Raw genomic sequence first — 24,285 nt, forward strand, 5'->3', positions numbered from 1 at the left:
CTGGTTATTTAGGATCAAAGTAGCAAGCTGTCATGGACTGAGAAATAAAGTCTCTGGATCAGCAAAGGACGATTTCAAAAGAGCACCTATGTAGCTCATGTGTGGCTAATCAGAAAAAGAGGTACCAGAGCCTCCAATGAAGGGAGGACAAAATGAGTCCTTTCTTCACCATGATTTTAAGGAAATATTTGTCAATGCAAGAGCACAGAGTTCAGACAAGAATGTTTTTAAAACAACTGATTTACAATATAAAATGAAGTTCAGTCCTCAGATGAAATGCTGATTTCTTATTTTATTAGCATTACAGGATCCCAGTGCAATGAAAAAAAAAAAAAACCCAACCATTTGTGCAGACAAGCTCCTAGAAAAAATAAAATCTATTTTACAACAGTATAGAAATAATAGCTGCATTTTGGGAATGTACTTCCTGCAGTTTCTTTCACCAGGGACACCTTTTTCCTGTCCCTTTAAACTCTCAGTTCCTTCTTTTAGCAGCCACTGTGATAGAGTCTTACCTCTGAATGGCTGGGAAGAATGCGGTGTGAGTAACTCTTTTCAGAAGCTGCCATCAATTCATCTTTAGGGAGAGTCCTGAAGGAGCAGTTTGTGAGCTCTCCAGCTGGCATCTTCCTCCAAAGAGATCAATCACATTACCTCCTCGACATGTTCAACTTCAACCAGTCCAGGAAGCAAGAGCCCCAAGTTTGTTTTAAAACCTGTGTCTCCAGCTCAGCAGTCTTGCAAGCCATTGCTATGCCACCTGGCCTGCTCATCAAACTATTTATCATTTCCATTAATGCTGCCTTTGTGCTGCACAGGAAGAATACAAGCAAATGCGCCTTGCAGTAGGCTGAACACATGAACCTTTTTCTGTACCAAAGAACACTAATACTCTTTTAAAGACTACTCCCATCTTCAGAATCTCAAAAACTTCAAAAATAATAATATATTGCTTTGTAGAGCTACCAGAATAGTTTCTCTATTTTCAGCAAGTTGTTTCCTCTCACACTTCTCTGTACTCTTCTTCTTCCCTGACAGCTCCCTACCCAGTTTTTCTGGTTATGTCTCAGAAAAATATCATTGTATATTGGGCTTTGAAAGGGGTATGGGTAGAAGGGAGGAGAATGACAGTTTATTGGGCATTGATAGAATGCTTCACATCACCTGGAACAGTTCATTGCTATGAAATTATTCACAGATGTTGAACATCCTGAAAAGATTACCCATTACTCTCAAGATTAGCATTATCATCCTCATCCTCTACTTAAAAAACACCTCTAGTGAAAGGATTAACAAGAAAAAAAAAAAGAAAAAAAATTGCACTTGCTAGCAGGGCTACTTGAATAGTGGGCTATTCTGTGTTCTTTGGATGTAACAACATAATACAGAAACACCATTAAGAAAAATGCAGAGGAAATAGAGATGAAGAGAAAAAACAGCTTGATGGACCTTTCTCGTTTACCCATATTTAGCCTTTTACTACTCATACTACAAGATCATTTCACTGAATTCCAGCAGTGTAAAGCATCCTTGAAATTGTCATCAGTTATATTTAAACCCATTTAAATACAGTACCAAAATGGTGTGAAGTGTCTTTAATGGAGGAAGATTTTTAAGATATGTAATCCAGAAAAATTTATCTTCTTAAACATAATTAATACAGCTCCTTATTACCAGCTTTAGAGTACCACACTTTAGCAGGTTTTTCAGTCTTGTAATTGAAGCATTGGAGAGTAATCAGAACGCTATGTGTGTATGCATGTGTATGTATATATATTACAGATATTACTGCATTAGAGCTTTATGCCACTTACAATCTGCAGTACTAAAAATGCACTACAATTAGTGGTGGTGACATGAAGAAGAGTTCGAAGGTATCTAGTGTTGTGTTGACTTAAAATATTTTTCTATTATTAATCTTGATCAAGATTCCTACCAAGAAAATTATAGCCCTGTATCAGCAAAAAGAAGGAAAGTATTTGGTAACTATTCTATTTAACAAGCCCTTTGTTGAGAAATATAACTAACTGCTCTGTTTAGAATAACTTCAACTGAAAATTTGAAAATTACATTCATTAGGGCAAGCCAAGATACACTAGTCACCCATGATAGTAATAGTATTTACCAGAATGAACTCTGGAGGTCTGTTTGGTTGACAAAATTTCCTTCTGGGGGAAAAAGTGTAAATGTATAGAGGGTCTATGTCAAGCTACCTGTAACTAACTCTGTACTTATCTCTATCAAAGTATACAGTAGTGACCTACCGCCCCCAACTCTTCTTCAGAGATACAGAACTCCTGCTTATAAATCAGAACATCTTTAGACTATATTGACATGTTCTATCATATGTTGATTAATTCATTCCAAGCTCCACTTGCCCCATATGGGGCCTTTCAGCTATATAAACACGCTTAAAGAAGGTACAGTGTTTAAAAACCAGAACTTTATGTTGTTAGAAAAAATAATTTGATCATCAAGTTTTTTTGGGCTTTTTTGGGAGGGGGGAAGGATTGTTGTTTTGAAGAAATATATTTCTTTTGAGCATATCACTAAAAAAAAGCTTCAGTCACACTGAAAAGCCAGTTCTGGGTCACCAAGTATGAGAGGACAAATAAAAGTTACATTATTTCCAACTGAAAATATTTTTCAAAAAATTTCTCTTGGATGGTAGTTATGCCAGTAATCAGTGACAACTTTTCAGTTTAGATAGATAGTTCTCTCCTGGCATTTTTTTTCCCAAATCAGCATCTTCTCACGGTGCTTATTGTCTAGACTGGACTGAGACTAAATCAGATACAGAACTTCAACATAGAATAATGGTACGGATGCCAGTAATCCATTTACTGACTTAATTGCCTGCTGAAACAAGATTTCTAGGGCTAAGAACTATGTCCCTCTCTAAACTTCTCCGTAATTGGGGCTATGATGCAGTCTCCCAACATTCTTCTTGCTCTCATGGTGACATATTGAGGTGTGGGCCATTCTGTGTCACACACAGCTGGACATTTAATCGAGACAATCAGATAGTTTTGCATGAGCTCCAAAGCTCAATATTTAGAAGCTTACAATAGAAATATTTTAGATCTTTATTTTCATTTTAAAGGCTTTACAGTTTCCTTTATTAAAAATAAACTAATTCAAAGATGAAGTGTGTATGGGAAGGAGGGACATATTTGAATATCTTTTGTTCCAAAATTTGACCTGAGCTTTGAAGGTTCAGTGTCAGAGAGCTGATACCTGATTTGCCTTCACATCCACACTTTCGGATTCAGCTGCATGCTCAGGTATGCTTAGTGCCTTTCGGGCACATTAGGAGAGAAAGTCCAGTCCTCAAACTTCAGGTGATCCTTACTTTGTATGTGGAAGTATGGACCCGACTTAAGAACTTTAACCTTTATCTCCATCAGTCTTACCCATTTTTGGTCACTGTCAGCTCAATAAACAGAGGCTACTTTATTGAGGAACATGGGATCAACAGTGATCATACAAATGGTATGAGTATGTGTCACCAGACTGAGGGGACTTTTCTTTCACTCCTTGAGGGGACTTTTCTTTCACTCCTTGAGGGGACTTTTCTTTCACCCTTGACTTGCTCTTCCACAAAATGATGCTGATATAACCAGTAGTGCACTTCAAGAAGACTTAGAGCACAGTAATACTAATATCTGAGAAAAATGAAAATGCTCCTTTCTGCCAAAAAAAAAGGCAGAACTGTGGTTTTTACTAGATGCATGTATGCACATATGTGTATGTATTTGAAATACAGACTTAATTATTATGAAAGATCTAAGCGTCTAGACTAAAGAGAGAAAAACCCCTTTATTTTAAACTAAGATTTCCATTTTGAAACAATTACTTAGTACAGGAAAGTAGAAGCGTTTAAAATTATATTCAAAATTAATATGGAAGTTGAGATTACTAAAATGCCACATATAGGAAAGACTAGCCTTAGGGTTAAAAAAAAAAAAAAAAAAAATCACTGAACAAGAATACCAGGGATCCAGGATTAACTCCACAGTCAGATTTCCATTCTGATACTGTGCATATCGCTTCAGTTTTCTGTGTCTTGGGTCTTAGCATCTGAATGTTAAATCCATTTTACTGCTGTTTCAGCATAACCAGATGTAATTGAAGTGCAAGGCAATAATCAGCTTTATTGTTTTCCTTAAATATGCTAAGTGAGCACATCAGAGCATGGGTGCGAATGTCTTTTATAGTTAGTTTCAAATAGCCAATCCCAATTCAGCCTATTTCCAGAAACAATTGTTTTCTAATAATGGCTTTTCATCACTGCAGTGAAAGAGCCCTTTACCCCATCCCCCACAGTTCCACAAGAGGGAATCAGTCTGCTGCTTAAGTTCAGAAAAGGCCTTCACTTCATGGAAAGGTTTTGATCTTGAACATCGCTATAACAAGATGAAGAAAATAAGTTTTTCATACCACCCAAGTACTGCTGGAGCATACAGCAGCTGAAAAAAAAAACAAAGAACTGTCCATTCCTTCCCTCACCTCTGCACATAGTGTGTGAAAATATAAGAAAAAAATAGTTTAATATAGTTCAATAAAATGTTGAAAAGTAAGAAAACATTAAGTCTTTTATATTAGATTTGCCATGTTTTTCTAGTTTTCAGCAACATTCCTTTACGTATGTGGCTCTATTGTATTCCTGATTTGAAATATTGTTACTGTTCACTTTTCTGAACATGTTTTTTGGACATTTTCAGAAAGCTTTATCTTTATTTCAGAATGATGATGATGACAGCAATGACAATTAGCAGTCCTGGGCATTTCAAAAGAATTCTTGTAATAGCGTGAAGTATGATCTCTCAAGTGGCTGACATCTATGAGCAGTGCAGTTTAATGAGGGTGAAGAGGAAAAAAGAGATCTGCTACAGTCAAAGGACAAAACAGCTTTTGTCAAAGCTGTCAGAATCAATGTTAAAAGATGCAGTAGAACAAGTTAGAAATTTCTAGCCATACCCATAATAGTGGAAGTATCACTATTGTGATATTAAGCTTATTTAAACTCACAAAAGCAAAACAATTTAAAAGACCATTTGGAATATGTTCATTGTTAATGCAGTAATTTCTGGTATCAGTGGTAGGGAATAGTCCTGATAGTGACATTAAAAGGTCACCATTACCTGTCTTTTCTGTTCTGTCTAGCAAAAGCAGTATTAAAACATTGCTATTAAAAAAAAAAAAAAAAAAAACAAAAAACCAAAAACAAAAAACCCAACCTAAAACAAAACGGAAAACAAAACCAAAACCAACCCACAACAAAAAACCTTAACACAACAACAACAACAAAAAACCAAACAACAATAAACCACCAAAGCTCATGAGATGGAGTTTCCACAGCCTTTGAAGGATACCTGTTCTTTGATTCCAACCTAAATGTTCCTAGCTAAATTGTTTCAGCTACAATTTTAAACATGTCTCTAACTATGCTGTTTAACATAGAGGATAGGTTTTTTGTTTCCTTTTGCAAGAACCTTTTGTTCACTTCCCCTAGACTAAACAAACACTCTTTTAGTCTCTCCTCCCAGGTCATATTTTCCTAAACTTCTGATCTAAAGAACCCTCATCTTTCTTGAGATCTGCTGCAAAGAGCAATGTAATATAATAAGATGGTTTATGCAGATTAAATTGGAATTACCTGGGAAATTCTCACACATGAAATTCCAGGTCATACAACCTTATGCTGAGTACAACGTTACACTTTCTTTCTTGTAATGCCATTGTTAGTTTATCCACAAGGACCACATCCTACATTAGATAGATGACTGTTAATATACTTTAAAACAAATCATATTTTCTAGGGTGTTATAACTTATGAGTTTATCAGCTGCATATGTAACTTGTATACTCTTCATACCAGAAAATGAACCTTGTAAGTATATCTTTTCAGTTTTGCAGTAAACTGTAACCAATCCATTTCCACCTTATTGCTAATTTTTTAATCCATTTGACAACAGCTGCATAAGGAACCTATTTCTCTAAATTTGCATATAAGAATGTTGCCTTTCTTAAGGCAATGTGTGACTTTCTTAAGGCAATATTTTTACATCTATTACATTTTCCTTACCCATAAGGCGTGTTGACCTGTCAAAGGAGGAAGTTTTACATTATCTGCTCTTGATAAAGCAAACTTGACAGTTACTCATCACTTTGAGACCTTTTGAGTGTTTAGCAGACAGTTTATTTGTCTAGCACTTATCCAGGAATAGAAATTCAGCTGACTACTCTTTTAAAAAAACAACCAAACAAACTAACCAAAACCAAACAAACAACAAAAAAAACCACCCCACACCTCATATTACAACCTCACTTTATTCTACCCAATTTTAAGCAACTCCCCAGTAAGGAAAGTAGTTATTAGGAATAAGTGGATGATTTAGATGTTAGTGAACTTAAACAACCAGTATAAATGTACTTCAAAATTTGGACAAATATCTAAGTTGGGATACATCTGAGCCTGCCTACCTTTCCCAGACTTCTAGAACTTTGCCTATCATTCATGAGCTCTCAAAAGGTAATTATTAATAGATCTAAGATTACTTTATTTTAAAGTTTTTCAAAAGTCTCTTACTCACGTGATTTGAAAACTTAGGTCCCTTGACAACTCTTTTTGTGTTTTATTCAATTTCAGTATTATTTAAGAAATCATTAACTGATCTGAATCTTTCTTGCTTTAGACTTCAACTAATGCTGTTGGCAGAAATTCCAGCTTTAATAACATTCACTTTCTTGAATTCTATTCAGTATATTTTGCTGGTTTGCACTTCCCTAATAATAAACCATTATATTCCATTCCCAAACATTGCTTCACTATCAGAAATATCACAAGAACATCTCATACAGGAGCATTCAGTATTTTCAGTATTAAAAATGTCAACATACATTATAAGAGCTCACATCTTTCTAAGAATATTGTAAGAACTGTGTCCTTCTGTACTCTTATTCCCAGTGAACACCTAGTTTGAGATATTTGTTGATATTAAAACCTTGCCTTTGGTTAGTTTTGTTAGATGATTCTAAAAAGGATGGTAAGGAAAAGCCCTGTCCACTTAATTTTCATGGTTTAGTGGGGTTTTTTGGATCTTGATGCACAGCAATGCAAATCACAATAACAATACTCCTTCATGTTTTCTATAATTACAGTTTTGCTCCCAGCAGATGTCTCCTAATGTATTGTGGACTGAGCACCCCAGATTATGTTTAAGCAATCTCTCCTTATTTCTGTGTGGCATCTATTCTTTAACAAACTTTACCCTTCTATATCAAAATTTCAAACCTGAAATGTATTCTACTGCGTGCCAGGCATGTCAGTTTGTAAGTTTCTGTTATAGATCACAGCTGTATAGATACAGCGTTCTCAACTCATTTCGTTCCTTCTCTCTCATTCTGCTAAGAATAGCCCTAAGTTATGCAGATGTGTTTATAAAGGAGAACAGCTTTTCACGTAAATTTAGATGTTGCTTAATTTATTTACAGGAAAACAAAGTTGAGCAGGCCTTTTCAGACCATCTCATATTCTGTCCTTCTCAGTTGCCTGTTTTCTGAAGTTTCTTGAACACCTGTTCTCATCTTTAAGCTGCACTATGTATATTCTCCTTATAGAGAAATTTTTTCCCTAGCCAGGATTCACTTTGAATCACTTTGAAGCTTTTTCTCCTTAATCCTTTAGCAATGTTGGCCACCTGCCATCACCCCACATCCATTTTACCTCCAATATACTTAATTCCCCTTAGTGTAAAGTTATATTAACTGCAAAGGCGAGTATCCTTTTTTATTAGTAGTATGGGCACAAAGGAAGAAAAAAACCCACACAACACAACAATCCACAAGATGTAAGATATATGGAAATAAGATATGTGAAATATAGAATAGAATAGTTCTGTTGGAAGGGACCTACAACAATCATCTAGTCCAATTGCTTGCCCAATTCAAGGCTGACCAAAAATTAAAGCATGTTATTAAGGCCATTGTCCAAATGCCTCTTAAACATTGACAGGCTTGGGGCATCAACAGCCTCTCTAGGAAGCCTGTTCCAGTGTTTGACCACCCTCTCACTAAAGAAATGCTTCCTAATGCCAAGTCTAAACTTCCCCTGGTGCAGCTTTGAGCTATTCCCACACGTCCTGTCACTGCCTACCAGGAAGAAGAGCTCAGCACCTCCCTCTCCACCTCCCCTCCTCAGGAAGCTGTACAGAGCAATGAGGTCACCACCCCTCAGCCTCCTTTTCTCCAAACTAGCCGAACCCAGTGTCCTCAGGCACTCCTCATAGGACAGGCCTTCCAGCCCTTTCACCAGCTTTGTTGCCCTCCCCAGGATGTAACATCCTTCTTAAATTGCAGGGCCCAGAACTGCACACAATACTCAAGGTGAGTCCACAATGCTAAATACAGCGGGAATAAGGTAATGTGAATTTTAATACTGGCTCCAAGAAATAAATTGTAGTTTTATTTACAAACCAATGCTACCTGTATATTACAGTAAAAATATCAGCAAAATGGCATCTTTCTTTTACCATCATTTGAATTAAAGCATAGGGTTCAATACTGAAGACCAACACCAAAAAAAAAAAATTATTTCTGAAGTAATTTTTTCCAGCTTTTACTTTGGCTTCTGTTCATAGATGCAACAGATTTTTGGTGTTTATACTCATTCACGCAAGACCAAAACAAATGTTAATTAAGAAAAAAACCCAGAACTCTGTTTATATCAACTTAATCTGCATAAAGCATTAGCTGGCAATACAAGTGCCCCTGTAATTTAAAGGCATCAGTGTCAAACTGTTCATCTATGCTTTGTTTTGGAATGCTGAAATTTACAAACTTATTTAGAGTTTATGTATTCTGTTTTCTTTAGCACAGAGATTAGACTATGTACTTGAAATTAAGTTACTGTTTTGAGACCAATTAAAACCATTAGGACATGCAGCTGATGAACATACTGCCATTTTTCCACTTTTCTTTCTTAATGACAATTGACTGTAGCAAATCTGTAAATCTGAAAAGACTTAATTAGCATCCAGGGACAGTTTAGTGGTATTTAATTAACAAAGAGACAATAAATTACTTTAAGGAACCAAAAAAAAAACAAAACCCAAAACAACCACAGCTAACCAACCTCTCATTACATCCTGCTAGGTTTTTTTTAATGGGGTAGTCTAGTTAAAAGGAATATATTTTGCCATTTAGAATGACCACAGGAAGCAATACTTGTCTTCAGAATAGCAAGAAAAATGTTCTAGAGGCTCATTCCAACTTTTTACCTGTACAACAGATAGACTACATTGAAAAAAAAGTCTTGGGCACTAAAATAAATGGAGAAACTAAATCATAGAAGGAAGCAGAATATAGATATTATCTAAAGCGAAAAAAAAAAAAAAAACAAAACACTACAAAAACCTGAGATGCAGTATTCAAACAGAGATTCACAGAAAAAGGACTCACTCATTTTTTTTTCATCCCTGAAAGAAGAGACTCATCTACCTACTGTCACAACACCCACTCCATAAAAATACTACCAGGGCAGAAGGCTTTATTATAACATTAAAACTTTTGCCCATTCTGTGTTCATTTTTATTTCTATTACCTTATCCCCACTATAACAGACTGCATCTCTTGTTACTGAGACAAGAGAGAATTAATCTTTCTAGTTTATTCATCTACTTCATCCTATTTATAGAGTCTGGATTCTTCCTTTTTACACTGTATTCAGCCTGGTCTTTTCTCTCTTCCAGTGTTACTGATCATATCCCTTCAGAAGCATCTCTATTTCAGCATGACACAAACTCCGTTTTCTCCTGTGCCAAGTTATCCGCCTTTCCTCATGACAGGCTCCTGAACACGAGGCAGGCCTCAGCAGCACAGAACAACCTACTGTACTGAGGTACAGACTGATGTGAGGAGCAATACCCAGTCTCTATAGGTTAATCTTCTCTGACTTAGTCATTTCTGCATCATAAAGCTGGGGAGGGTTGGGGGCAGGATCCAGTTGCTACCCATAGTGCATGAAAAACAACTTCTTTATGTCTTTTCTCAAATTAGTAGCAAGATGTACAGATATTCCTCCACAGAGGATACAGGGAGAATACTTCAATGAGGGAGATGACCCAATAATGGCTGTTCTTTGTGGTAAACTTTCAGATGTGCAGTTGTTCATTATTGCAAAGTGAGCCTGGGATTCCAAATTTCTCTCTTATTTCAAACTGGGTTCTAAGTGTAGACTAACTTTTTCTGTACCACCTTCATATCACACAATCTCAAATCAAATTGGATCCAGATCAAATACTGATAAATTGGATCCAGATCAAATAGACTGGTGGCAGTCTGTTTTGCACCATGTGGATGTTGTGAAGGCAGCTACACTAAGGATTGAAAGGCACACAAAAACACTATGGAAGACTGCATCAACACTTATCTGCAGTGCCTAGTGTAGCATGAGGAAAACGCTCTGCTATCTATTAGAGTCAATTAAGTGGCTTTCCTTTCTATACCCTAGGTTAAAAACTGAATATTTATCTTATGCCATGGCAGGAGATAACCTCTTCGTCAGCTGAAGTAACTACTTTTCATTCCTCTGTCCCTTGCCTCAAAAAACACCAGTTTGCAGTTGAGCTCTAACAAGATTTAAACTCTACTTCTTTAAGATTGACAGTTTCTCATAGCTAAGAGTTGTTCCCGTATGTACTTCAAAGGCAAGCGATGTTGTGGACCGTCACAGCAGTGTGTCCTGCTTTTGAAGGCTTTGAATTATCCATAGCAGATGCTACTAACAAAGAGAAACTGACAGTCTTAAAGTAGAATTTAAATTTACGTTTAGCAAAGGCCACAAAAAAGAGAAGATAACCTTTTTAAAACTGATTCTTCTTTCTGTCTCTTCAGAGAGCAACAGATTTCAAGAAAAAAAGATGTTGTAGGTGGGATTACTATTTATCAGGAAGAACAACCAGTATCATAATATGAAGGGTCTAGCCACTCCAGAAAGAAATATTAATTTGAAGTCAATATTTCCTGAAATAATTCTTTATGCTTTTTAAATAAACTATGCCTGAATCTCCTTATTCATTGTCAAACTTACTTAAAGTTTATTTAAAAACAGCTCATGTTCTTTTTTTTTCTCTTAAATGTTTACTGTAGTCACAGGTAGATCAAGTAGATCACAACATACACAAGAAAAACTTCTTTTCCATCTTCATTCCTATTTCTACTTACATCCTGACTTCAAAACATACTTTATGAAAAGCTAACAACATACCTCTTTCAGAAAACATGGAGCTTAGAGAGCCCATTAAACATAAAATATTTATTTTTGGTTTCTTTTGTTTGGGTTTGTTTTGTTTCGTTGTTTGTTGTTGTTTTTTTTTGGCGGGGGGATACATGAAGATATTGAGCAAAGCAGTTTCAAACTGTTAAAATATATGACTTTTCTAACTGAAAGGCCTGTTTTTAAAGATAATCCTGTTTATTGTAAAAATAGTTAGTTCCCAAGCAATTTAAATCAAAATGAAACATTTCTAATTTATGTAAACCTAAGTCTACAACTGTTTCACTGAACAAATCACTTTTTCAATCATCATTTGATTAAAATTTGAGGGTTTTTTTCACTTCTGTCCTATTTCAGGACAAAAAATATCAAAAAACATTAATAATCAGGCTACATATTTCTTGCCTTAAGTCTGTAAAGCTAAACTTTAAATCAGGAGTTTGATTACCTGAGGCTTTTGGTGACATCAGCCAACAAACTTCTAGGGAGACAGCCTCTAAACTTCACTGCCTTCCTTTCTTTTTTAGAGGGCATAAAGCAAAAAATCAGTTATAAATAATTTTATGCACTGCCATCTCTGATTGTTCCCTTCTCACTTTTGATAGCTATACACACATCTTATTTGAACTTAAATAATTCAAACAGGACAGGTGTTCTATCCTGCTGTAGTTGCCGTTTGTCTTCACCACAGGTAGCTTCACATATAGCACGTATTGTTTCTTGATCTTATTTTTTTATTTCAGGTTTAGATAGATAGTAGCATGATGTAACAAGGGTATCGACAATCTTCCAGTCCACTGAACCATGAGAAGGGTTTGAGGCTCACGATGCTCTTTTGTTGCCAATGACTGTTCAACCAGCATGGAAGAAGCTAGCAACGTTTCCAAGAAGATTAAATATATCTCGTTTGGCTAAGTACGTTCCTTGTATCTTCCATTACAGTCAGATTTTCCTCTTACCAAGGTCTTAGTTCTGACTGGCACTAGATAGACCTCAAATCAAACTAAAGTTTTTACAGCATTTTTCAAAGAGGTCACTGTCAAGGCAAAACAGAAGGGCAAAAGAAATTTTAGGGTGAGGTAAGGGAAAGGAAGTGAACTGGTATGTTTCTGCTGGAAAGTCAGGAGTTCATTTTTAACTCATGCAACTCATCTGCAAAACAGGCCTCCAAACTTCTTTTGGTTTCAATTCCTAGCAGCTAAAACCAGGGCTCCTTCTGCAATTCTCTCTGAAAAAGCAGATGCTGAAATTCTAAAGAAATACCGCATCTCTTTTTTAACTTAACTAATATTAGAAGCTGCGCTAGAATTTAGGTCTTCTATTTCACTGGTCATACTAGCGCATCTTTCAAGTTACCATATTTTTCTTCAAAATTTAAGTTTCAAATAAAATCAAAAGACATAGCTGTTAGCAACTGTTTAGAGACTGCAGAAAACACACATAGAGCGTGACTGACAGCTGTTAGCTCAAACAAACAGAATTCAGCAACTGAAGCATACTTATGAGGTTAGGCTAATAAACCCACATTATTTTTTATACACTACCTTTCCAATAGAAGTTCTTGTAATTTAGTTAAGATTTCTTAAATTAAGAAATATGAGTAGTGACATCCCCCCTCCCTCTCACATGAATACATCTGCACATAGTCTAATGCTTTAGCCTTACCAGTGCTGTCATCATAAACAACAGTAACTGTTTTCCACTTGAAGAACTGCACAAGGTCAAGGATGGCACGGCTGAGTGAAGAGAAATCTGGATAGAGGCTGACATAGAAGGAGTCCTTGTTGTCTGACACCTGATGTTTCCAGCGGGTCTGGATATGTGGAACACCCAAAGCGTTGCAGATGGATTGCACAGCATTAGCTGAGGAGCTATGGGATGGTCCGAAGATGGCAGCCACCCCAAGGGACAGCTGATCACAGGCTGAATAGGAGACAGAAGTCTGTCAATGATGAGAGGAAAGAAGGCAGTCTGCCAGAAGGTATTGCACAATTCATATTAAACAAAAGGCATTCCGTGAAATATAACTTTATTGCTGACAGCGCTCCCTTCCTGTGTAACACTTTTACTTACACAGATTTCAACTTCAGAATACATTTCTAAGCTTTCACTATGAGCTGATGAATAGCAACCCTTAACATTGAAATAGCGCTCAGCCACATTTAATAAACACTTCTATGTCAGTGGAAGTCACAAAGGCCAGCAATTGTGTATCTTTTAAAAAGCACTGACAAGAGAAGAGATTTATGCTCAGCTGCATCTTACATTTGGAAAAGGGCCACATGGGACAGTATTCTAACCTAGACTGTTTAAGTGTTAACTTCTTCCTCAATCAATCAGCACTATTTCTACTGAAATTCTAACTACTCAGAAATTGTATGGGTTAAGTGGATTCCAGCTAAGTATCATCCAAATGATTAATTTCATGAAAAGTAGGCATGTTGACTCGCAAAATGTAAAGGTCACCATTTTCTCCTAAAAGAAAATTCAATTGATATCTGCTAATGAAAAAAATTCAGTGTCCCTTCATAAACACAGGAAATACTCAGTTTTGCTATACCTGTATTAGTAGATGAAACTAGCCCTGAGAGTCAGTGATGCAGTACTGCTGCATTTAAGCGTCTTAGCTCTCCTCTTTCCAATATAGGGTAACCCTACCTATACTGTGTGTGAGTAGTCTCTGGTCTGTATTATCTCCCACAGTATGTTCCAGTATTATCTTGTAGAATATTAGTTGGGACATGCCAAAAAAGAAGACAGGAAAACTGGTGAATAATGCAGTCCAGTGTTCCAGCCCATGCCGTGCTCCTGTTCAGATCACTACCAGAGACATAACCTTTATGAGTATGCAGTTCTGAAAAACGACAGATTTTGTCTTCTAAGAAAATATCCTGTTTGGTAGAGAGAAGTAATAAAAATTATCTCCCTAATCCAATATAGATGTGAGTATTTGTATGAGGTTTGATTAATTAGTATTTTTACTCCACCATCAATGTTCCTGACAGCTGAGGAAACAAGCAGTAGAAACACATCTTGCTGTGTTACTTTTCTCAGCAAGTCAAAATTAATTGTTTTATTATGCACATTCTTTTCAACATGATGAAAATATTGTTAAGTCTTTCCAGTGCATTCCAGAAACTCTGCTGGCACACCTTTTTATTACTGCAGAGCAATGGTGGTTTAAATGAACTTCTCATATACACACAGGATCTCCATTGCATTTCTAAGCACCAGATCAGGGCCTAAATGACTAGCTTGCTAAAAAAACATTTATGCTAATATTGCCCTTCCTAAGAGTAATCAACAAGCTTTATGCAAATGTCAGTAAATGGGATCACTAACAGCAGCAATAGCTACCAGATGGCTTTTCAATGGGCTTTTTTTTTTTTCCTGTTTCTGAGATTTGAATAATGCAATGCTTTCACACGTGATTTAATACGGCACTGGCTCTGTCATACGCATACCAATTTTTCTAGTGCATTCAGAGATATTTTGTTTGCATTTACATTAGTCTTCACTGAAACAGTATCTTGGAAATATCATGTTGCCTTCAGGTTACTCTTTCATACAGTACCTTTAAAGATCCATTAATATTTCATCTATATTCAACTTCAAAAGTATATTCTACTAAGAGGTCTAAACAGGCTATTTGTGATGCAGAGCCTGGCTGTTCACTAATGGTCATAATCATGAACCACAAAAATGAGTCAAATGCTTAAGCCTCATTGTTCAAACTCTGCTTTGGAGCCATCATAATAAAATGAACCATTTTATGTTAACCTTTAGCCTTTGATTCTGAACTAAAGCACCTGTTAGCACAAATGTAGTTGGCTGTATTGTGAATTGATAAAGCAAAAAGCTGTTAGCACTGGAAGATTACACAGATTTTGATACAGCGTGACCAGTTACAAATAGAGTTGCATTCTCATCCAAGATGCAAGTGGGAACAATGAATATATACAATCTATTCAATATATCCAATCAATGGCATGTTGCCATTCTAACTTCATCTATTATAGTCTATCAAGAATTAGCAACATAATATTCAGGCTAGCTTGCACCCTCAAGCAAGCCCCAATTAAGGACTAAGAGTAGTTGTGTTGTCTCAGGAAAGGCTTAAAGAATTAAAGATAGCAGAACAAATTTCTCTGCTCTCTACATACACCCTCCCTCATGAATGGAATGATACTGTCCCATTAAATTTCACAGGACAGCGTGTACTGGAGTCAGGCAGCAGTTGAATTTGGAAGATGAGGAGGAAAGGAGAAAAAAGGGGCCAGAATTAGGGATCAGCCCATTCATTCACTGTTGGCTGAGATGGAAAGATAGTCTCTCAGAATTTGCTTTAATCCACCATCAAAAAGAAACAGAATAACAACTCAAAAATATTTCATTAAAAGTGGTGTTTGCCTCCTCCTTCCACACACTCTCCTCTGCAAAGAAAGCATCTTGCTAGGCATAAATATTCAGCCCCTAGAATTTTTCATAAATCAGAGCATCTTACAATGACCCAACTGTGTGTATTTCTGTACAAATATGGATACTGTCTATTTTCATGCCTAACGACAGCCTACATTAGAATTGTTTATTCCGTTGTTGTGTAAAGCTTTCAGTCTTCAACACTGGGGAGTGGCATGTTGGGACCAGATCACTTGGCAGACTTAGGCTAGAAACCTGTCATAAAAAATACAGGTAGACCTCTGATTCTTTCACCTTTCTTATTTCCTTGTTAAGGACAATATTCATATGAAATTGGCTCTTCAATTTATTTAAAACAAAATGTTATTAAAGAACATGTAACAGTGCAAAATTTAGTCCTGCTGAGTTCTGACACCAGGCTTTGTATTTTCTCCTGTAAGTACATAATGAACTTGTTGGGGCTTGTACTTTCTAGGGTATGGCAATGATGCAGTACAACTTGCATCTATTGTCATAGACTTTAATGTAAAGCAATCTGAAAACTGCCATTTTTGTGAGAATCAAAGAATTGAAAATCTAGGAAAAATGTTCAAAATTATCTTTAACTTTTAATTTTTCTTTAAACAGATCATTTATGGTTAAGGGAAAACTGCCAAACTCAGGCCTAGACATCCACCTGATAGCAATATTCTTAGACAAACTTAATATTTAGGCTTATTTTTATGCCTCATTGACATAAGATGCACAAAACTACAACTACTTGTTCCCCTTTGAAGCCCACACCTGATTAACTATATGAGATATTCATATGCTAAAGGTATTTGTGGAGATGTACTTAAAGTGATAGAATGCTTAAAACTGAATTGCAGCATTCTTCCAAGTTCACTAGAATTTGGGGCACTTGCCATTTTCCAGGAGAAAGTCTAGAGATACTGTTTTCTCACTCCAAAGGACGTGGGCTCGAAAACAACATAGTCACAAAGCTCAGAAAAATTTATTTCATATTTTAAATATTCAAATAAATAGCTTTTAGACATGGGCAGTGGGAGCAAAATGACAATGTAATTTTCAAGCAGTTACCATTACAGCCTTCAAGGGGTGGTTGTTAAAGCAGTTCTTTGATGTCAGCCACATCCTTGTACAATCGCATTGCATACAGCTTTATTGAACAGACATTTTTTTGGGTTGGTAAACCAAGTAAGTCTTAGTTTCTCATTAAAAAAATAAATATGCAAAAGGTTACCTTTTTTGGATGCTTCAAAACTATCATAGAGATTTATCTTTTGGGTGTCATATGTTAACGTGGTGTTTGGCAGAAGAGTTCTATTTCTGTTGATTGTGTTCACAGCAAATCTGAAGGCTAATTCTTCTGCTCCCATTGGACCAGATTCTACACACTCAAAAATGCCTCCTGGTAGAAGAAAGAAAAAAACCAAACCACAAGTAAGCCAAAAAGACATACAAGAATATCTTTAATTATCAGTTTGGGAAAAGATTCATCAGCCTGAAATTTTTAACTTAATAAACCTGATACAGTGCAAGCCATGAAATTGTCTCATGATTTTGGTGAGGTTGAGGCCAAAGAAATAACCCAGCAACAAGTCAAACTTACCTTAAAGAAAAGCTGTTTGGTTTTTCCATACAATATTCATTTTACTATTGTGAATAAAAAGAGTGTGGCAATATAAACTAACCAGTCTATTTAGAAGCAAAATAGGAGAGGAATAAAGAATATGTAATTATCATTTTACATAGTTAAATTTGAAATGATTACATTTACCTTTACCAGATCAACCACCACATATGTGTGGCTGGGTGGGGATTTCTGGATTCTTATTTTTTACTCTTCTAGACTTATAGTACAGCTATAGTGAACTGGAAAGTTCACTGAAAGTGCAACGCGTAAAGGAGCATGGAACTGGGATGCCCCAAACTTCCTCCAGAAATGAGAATGTATAGATATTTTAGCATGACTGTGTGCCTGAACTGATAAATATGTTGAGCAAAGGGCTCATATTTTGCACTGAGCGGCACGTACATGCTAACCTCATCCTCAGGAAATACAGGAATCTAAGCAACTACAGCCTGCATAAGCTCTATCATGCAATGAAAGCATCCCCACACAAAGCGTACTGCCAGAGTAGGACATGCCTCAAATGACAGGCAATTTCTAGAGGGCTTCTGAGCAGGCCTTAGTCTTAAATGAAGCAAGTTTGTGAAACTGTGCTGTGCTCCACCTCTTCTTTTCTCATAATGAGATATCCTTGCCCATAAAAATGTAAATTTATACATACTTTGAAGTAACATCATTCTTGGGTCTGGAAAGGCCAAGGATACAGTGACAGTAAAAGTAATTTGAAGATATGTCCCTACTATGGTGACATGGAATGCCTCAGAAAAACAATCAGCATCCCCATGGTTTCTCCAGTCCTCATGGTAACAGCATATGTTTATACTAATGGACATCCAATGGCCATCATCTGAGGATCAGTAATTACAAGCCAGGAACTGTATTTGTGCAAGAAATATTTTTCATTCACTTTCTTCTAGCTTGTGCTTATTCATTTCCAAAGTACTGTTGCTACCTGGCTTTGTATTGTCTAAAAAAAATTATTCAACACTCCACTATTTTCTCAGCAAGAAGGTCTCAGAATCTGTACAGGAACCAAGTCAGACTGAACCTCACAAACTACAATCAGTTTGTAAACAGTCTTGTTGAGCAGCCAAGTAGATGAACCATTTCTAAAATAAAAAGAAGGTGTATTTAGTTATCAACTCTCTCCCTGTCTGAAACTTAAATATGAAGTGGCTTTTCAGTTTTGCAAACCTCCTGCCTCTTCCAACCTGTTTCTTACTACAGGATGGAGGCATTAACTTTTTTCCTGCAGACGACTCTTTTAAATTGCTGGTTAGAGCCCTAGGGGCAGATGCTCAAATAATATTAATTTAAAAGCACAAGCACTAACCACTAAGATGAGATGCAACTAATAATTATTTAAACATCAGTCATTTAAAACTGATAATGAGGCAGACGCTTAAAAAAATTTAGATACCTAGGGAAATGATGCAAACTCATTGAGCATAGAATGTGTCTATAATCAGTAACCAATATTAACAATACTTCAAAAGCTAAAGCAAAAGAAAGTTGGATAACATTCAGGTAAATATAGGCTTAGCACACTTTAAAACTGAAAAAAATGACCATGTTAATTTGGTCAATAATGCAATATTAACATGAAAGGCAACCTACTGCTTTTGAAATTAATGAAGTGCTCTGTTCAGGAAAACATAGTCTGATAGACAAGATTTTGTGCTGCTTGAGATGCACAGCATCTAAACTTTATAAATCAAACAGTGACATATAGGAGGATCCTATTTTGATTTGGGCAAAATATTAAAAAATTGCTGCTGAAAGCTAAACATTGGTGAATAAATGGTAAGTATAGATACTAAGAGACAAGAAAAATAAAAAGACACTTCCATGAGCATTATGAAAATTAGGATAGACTTCATAGGCTTTCCTAAGGCATCTGGAAAGCAGTTAGTCAAATGTATTTGGATAAACCAGTATCGCACAAAAGGTTGTTAAAAAAAAAGATTATATCCTGAGTTACCATGGATTCATAAAGAGAAATAAGCATTACAATGTCTCTTTCTTCTCCCTAAAATTTTTACATTGGAAGATTTCTTCTTTAATTTCAATGTGTCAATACAATCTTCCTTCTTTATTCTTGTATTTTTCATTCTGCTCATTTCTAAATTCTTGAGCTGGGGAATTCCTTGTCAAAGTTTCAGCCACTACTCTCAGCATAAGATAAATACAAATAAAAATGGATTTTGACCTCTCGTATCTGGGTAATTCCTAATGGTAGTGACAGTCCATCACATAGGAAGACAATTTTATGAAGACAACAAAGTCTCTATCTCCTTTGAGTGGCAACAACATGTGATTTGCAACGTGCACCATTCAGCGGTTTCCTCCCTCACTCACACATTCTCTGTCCCTGTGGTAAATATACGTGCTACAAAGCTGGCAGCATATGGTTTGTCTGCCTCAGGTAGGTACTTGGTAATCTTAAACTGCCTTGACCTTACCATTATGTTCCTACATTTGTTAATGAATATGCAAATAATAGCAAAAAAAACCTACTTTGAGTATTTTTAAAGAAAATGTTGTGTAAATCCACTGGCTTAATACTGGGGGACAAGCTACAAATTACACTGCATTTTTTATAAAATGGGTAAGGAAATGAATAAAAAGGATTGGCTCTCCATTTCAGGTATACTCAATTATAAAGTTATACTGGTTTCCAGAAGCTGTTATAGCATACTGAGTCATGTTGTTCCCTCCCAAGCAGGCTGTTATTTACTGCTGTTGTACCTTGTATTCAGGATAGCCTTATTAATAATCAAATTGATGAATGCACTGCATGCTCTCAGATAAGCAGACAGAAGAGTCATAAATCTTGCCATTGATATGTGGACAAGCAGCCAAGCCAATGCCTATCTCTGTCTAACAGCTTGAAAAATGCAGATGTTGGGGTTTGTCTTATTTTTAACACAGCTTATAGACCTGTATTAGGCAGAAACACCAGTTGTCAATAAGCAACCAGCAGCACATCCTAGAGGAAATGGCTGAATTTTCACCGCTACCTCAAAACGGAGACAGAAAATTTAAAAGGACTAGTAAAATGTGTATTTAATGCTTAGCTTGCTTTAATGGTCTTATATATTACTTCATTTACAATGTTAATGATATGGCAGTTCTTCTCTATCCTATAACAATAACACTAGGGAATATAGCACCATGTAGCTACAGCTCAGCCTGTAGGTCATGAAGTTTTATTGACTGTGTATAGTAGGTGACTGCTGTATAGCTGAACACTTCTTCAAGTTTTTACTGTCATGATAACCACTTAGCAAAAGCTTACTAGATTTTAATAGTGATCAGCACCTGAAGAATCACAGTGATGAGGAATGTTTAAGAAAGGCCAGTCCAAGCTAGCTATGCAAGAGCAATTGTAAAACAATCTTTAAATACTTTTCCAGTGATATCCAGGATAATTCAGATCTATTATTCTTGATATAGTAGAATTGCTTTTACTGAACCTGAAATCCACAAGGGTTGTCACTATTTAAAAAACATTTATATAACCAAGTTTTTTTACCATAACCAATAGGGAAAGTCATTGGTGTAATACTGATGCAGTAACCATTTCTTCCAAAACAGAAACCAATGGAAAAAAAGGATAGTCATATTTTATCAAAATAGACGATACGCAGTGCCTAAAATAGCATGAGTAATGTAGATGTTCTTATTATTTTCCAAGGAAAAATAAAATCTGAAATAGTGTCTAAAACAATTATACATGCCCCAAAAAAATTTTTCTGAAATTGCTCAAATGAAAAAGTCTTAATTTTCCACCAAAAAAAAGTTGAAGAAGAATTGCCATTTTAGTTCACCAGCCATCTTGGGTTTCTCCAATTTTCAAATCATTTTCTCGAGCACAAAATCCAGAGGAAAAAGAATAAGCCATCTTGTTACACATCTTGGCAAAAATTACAAAAAAAAATTGGTCCTGCTCTTAACTACCTAATTTCACAAGTAATACGATAACCATTTGAATTACTTGACTTTCCATTTCTATTCCACAAAATGGTCATAGGTATTTTGCTCCCCATAAACGTTCCTCTTCGGGAATCACTGTCATGTGTTTTTTGCATTATCCTCTCCACGTTATATCTGATAAAAACCAGCAGAAAATACAAAATTGCTTAACTACACAAAATCACTAGATGAATACAAATGCCAGAACAAGTCATTTGTAAATCTCTCCTCCTTTTACGTATGGAGAACTTTTGAAACAGATGCATGCCACAAAAGCCTGAGGTACTGTTACCTACTTGAAATAGCCCACATTCAAGCAAGCTTCAAAAGTGTCTGAGTAGAACAGTCCTAGTTCCTAGTACAGTCCCAAGCTTGTTTCCATAGAAATGAATGCTATTTAATTACAGTAGCTACAGGATATTTTACAATCTGTGCCCTCTGAAAAATTAAACCTTTAAATATATAACAGAAGGCCACATTACCTCAGATGATAATCTAACAAATCAGTTGAAATGAAGCTTACAGACTACTTTAAATTACTGAATCTAAAACAATTCTTTTTTTCCCCGATATCATTGCAAGTATATCAACCACATACACAGAATTAAAACTTCTATGGTTTGTCAGGAATTTACCAGACTAATTTTCAAATGTGAGATCAGGAGAGAAAAATTTAAATACAAACTCATTCAAATATACCACTATAATACATGCTTATATCTGCTGTGTTCCAATTTTGAAATTGGCCATTTGTTAATCAGAGACAATGAATATGTAAGGTGTAGAGGGATAAAAAGTCAAAAGCATATTATTGAGAGTTCAATGGATGCTAGTATACTGTCAACATTTCCAGAGATGGAAGTGATGGATTTTTGGAAGCGTGAAGGGCCTACAGTTCTCCAAATACAGGCATAGCCAGAAGGCAGTGAATATGCTCATCCAAAAATCCCAATATCACTGACGGGGCGTGGATGATACTGGGAGAAGGAGGCACGGTAGGTGCTGTGCTACAGTGGTTGATCAGGGCTGATGGCTGAAGGCATTTTAGTCCTAATCAAGCATGCTATGGGCTGTACTGATAATCCTGTTTCAGATCGTTATGGATTGGAAAGCTACAGAGATGGTTCAAAGACCTCCATAAAGGTTGCCAGCTTAGACATGTACTTCCTATAAAGAACAAAATTACATCATAGCCACTTATTTCTGTCTGGAACAGGATTTAAGAAAATGAATCACTTCCATGCACAACATTAAAAGGAAATGAAAAAATTTCTTCTCTACAACCTTGTCCATAAAACAATTCAGTTTAATTTTTTATATCGATTTGCAATACAGCAGTGTGAACCTGGATGATACCATATTTTTATTATTCCTTTTCAAAATTATATTGAAAGCTTTCTGAATCTCACAACAGGAAAAAGTTTAATAAAAAGATCACTTGACATAGAAAACTCTGCTTATTTGACTTTGAAGTCCTTTTTATGTGGATAAGCCACTGTGGGAAAAGACAGTACACTTCGGCAGTGTCCTGTATCCATACTGAGTGTACGTATGGTTTGGAGGAGGGAAGCAGGACCTGGAATTTCTGGGGTTTATTTTCATTACCACCGATTTTCTGTGTGACCTGGGACAAGATGCTTTTCTGAAAAATAAGTATCTCATTCCAAAACAGATGTAACAGACACTTCAACATTGCAATACAGGCACAATTATTGGAAAATCAGTAACGTGCTTTGAAATTTGACATAATTTATGTTTAAGATATCTGTGGAATCACTGTAAGAAGGCACGATTACAGAATCCTCCAAATCTTGCACTATAAAATGCATAGAAATACTACCTTCAGCATCCAGGTTATCTTTTGATGCATATTTTAGTACAGTTGCAACTGTACTACAGTACTGGCAACTTTAAGACATGTTTCTCCTAAAAGGATTTGAATTATCTACAGATTTAAGACAAGTCATTGCCACGGAGACCAGCTTCAGGGCAGGTAAGACTGCACTGGGGAAGGGATCTGCAGTGAAAAGGGCTGACGAGAAGCTCTTTTTGGGGCTTTTGGAAGTGGGCAAAAGCCCTCAGCCTGTGCTGAGGGCTGTCAGCTGGTGGGCAGGCTGCTGAGTGAGCCTGGGGGCAGAGACAGCACCTCCCCGGGTCGATCAAGCCACCAGGTTATAGGAAGCCTCCGGGTGGGCAGGGACTAGTCCCTGGCCACAGAGCAACCAGTGCTCACCCCAGCTGACCGTCAACTCACAAGGTCTCACTTGTGTGTAGAGATCCAGCCATGGTTGCTACCTGGTCAAAGGCTGCTGTTAAAAAAACTGTGGGCACCCAGGCAGAGGCCCTGCACAAACATATGGGTGTCCAGGCCTCTGGTTGCAGAGAGTGTTGGAGCCTGGCACTCGCAATGGAGGGCAGCGGAGACAACACCTGTGTCAGATGTGAACAGGTAAATGATCTGCTCATTCTGGTGGCTGAGCTGAAGGAGGAAGTGGAAAGGTTGAGGAGTATCAGAGAATGTGAGAGGGAGAGTGACTGGTGGACCCGCTCCCTGAGAGAAGGAACAGGGTGAGGCCCCACACAAATCAGAGGACCCCCTCCCTTCTCATCACCAGGCAATGGGAGGGGATCGCAGAGAAGAGGGGGAATGGAAACAGGTCCCTGCTCGGGGAAGCAGGTGAATCCCCTCCTGGTCCCTCCCACCTTCCCAGTTGCCCTTGCAGAACAGGTATGAAGCCCTGCAGGAGGAAATGGCTGTTGGAGAGGAGGATGATACACCCAGGCCAGAAATGTCAGAAAGACCAAGTTGCCATGGACCCAGCATCACAACCGGCTCCAAAAGGAAAAGCAGACGGGTCATTGTTGTGGGTGACTCTCTACTGAGGGGGGCGGAGGGGCCAATATGCCATCCAGACCCACTTCACAGGGAAGTCTGCTGCCTCCCTGGGGCACGGGTCAGGGATGTGTTGGACAAACTTCT

At 36.9% G+C, this 24,285-nt stretch overlaps 1 protein-coding gene across 1 annotated transcript in view; it reads right to left on the reverse strand.

Moving 5' to 3' along the window:
- The window catches only part of GRIK2 (glutamate ionotropic receptor kainate type subunit 2), a 410,119-nt gene that overhangs the window by 259,119 nt on the left and 126,715 nt on the right, over positions 1-24,285 (reverse strand). Inside the window, exons 2-3 of the mRNA XM_054195142.1 lie at positions 16,941-17,108; positions 12,944-13,201 (exon numbers count right to left, since the gene is read on the reverse strand). Of these exons, the coding sequence (XP_054051117.1) occupies positions 12,944-13,201; positions 16,941-17,108 (426 nt within the window). The remainder of the gene's footprint in view (positions 1-12,943; positions 13,202-16,940; positions 17,109-24,285) is intronic.

Source organism: Rissa tridactyla, chromosome 3 (assembly GCF_028500815.1).
Source record: "Rissa tridactyla isolate bRisTri1 chromosome 3, bRisTri1.patW.cur.20221130, whole genome shotgun sequence".
Lineage (NCBI taxonomy): Eukaryota > Metazoa > Chordata > Aves > Charadriiformes > Laridae > Rissa > Rissa tridactyla.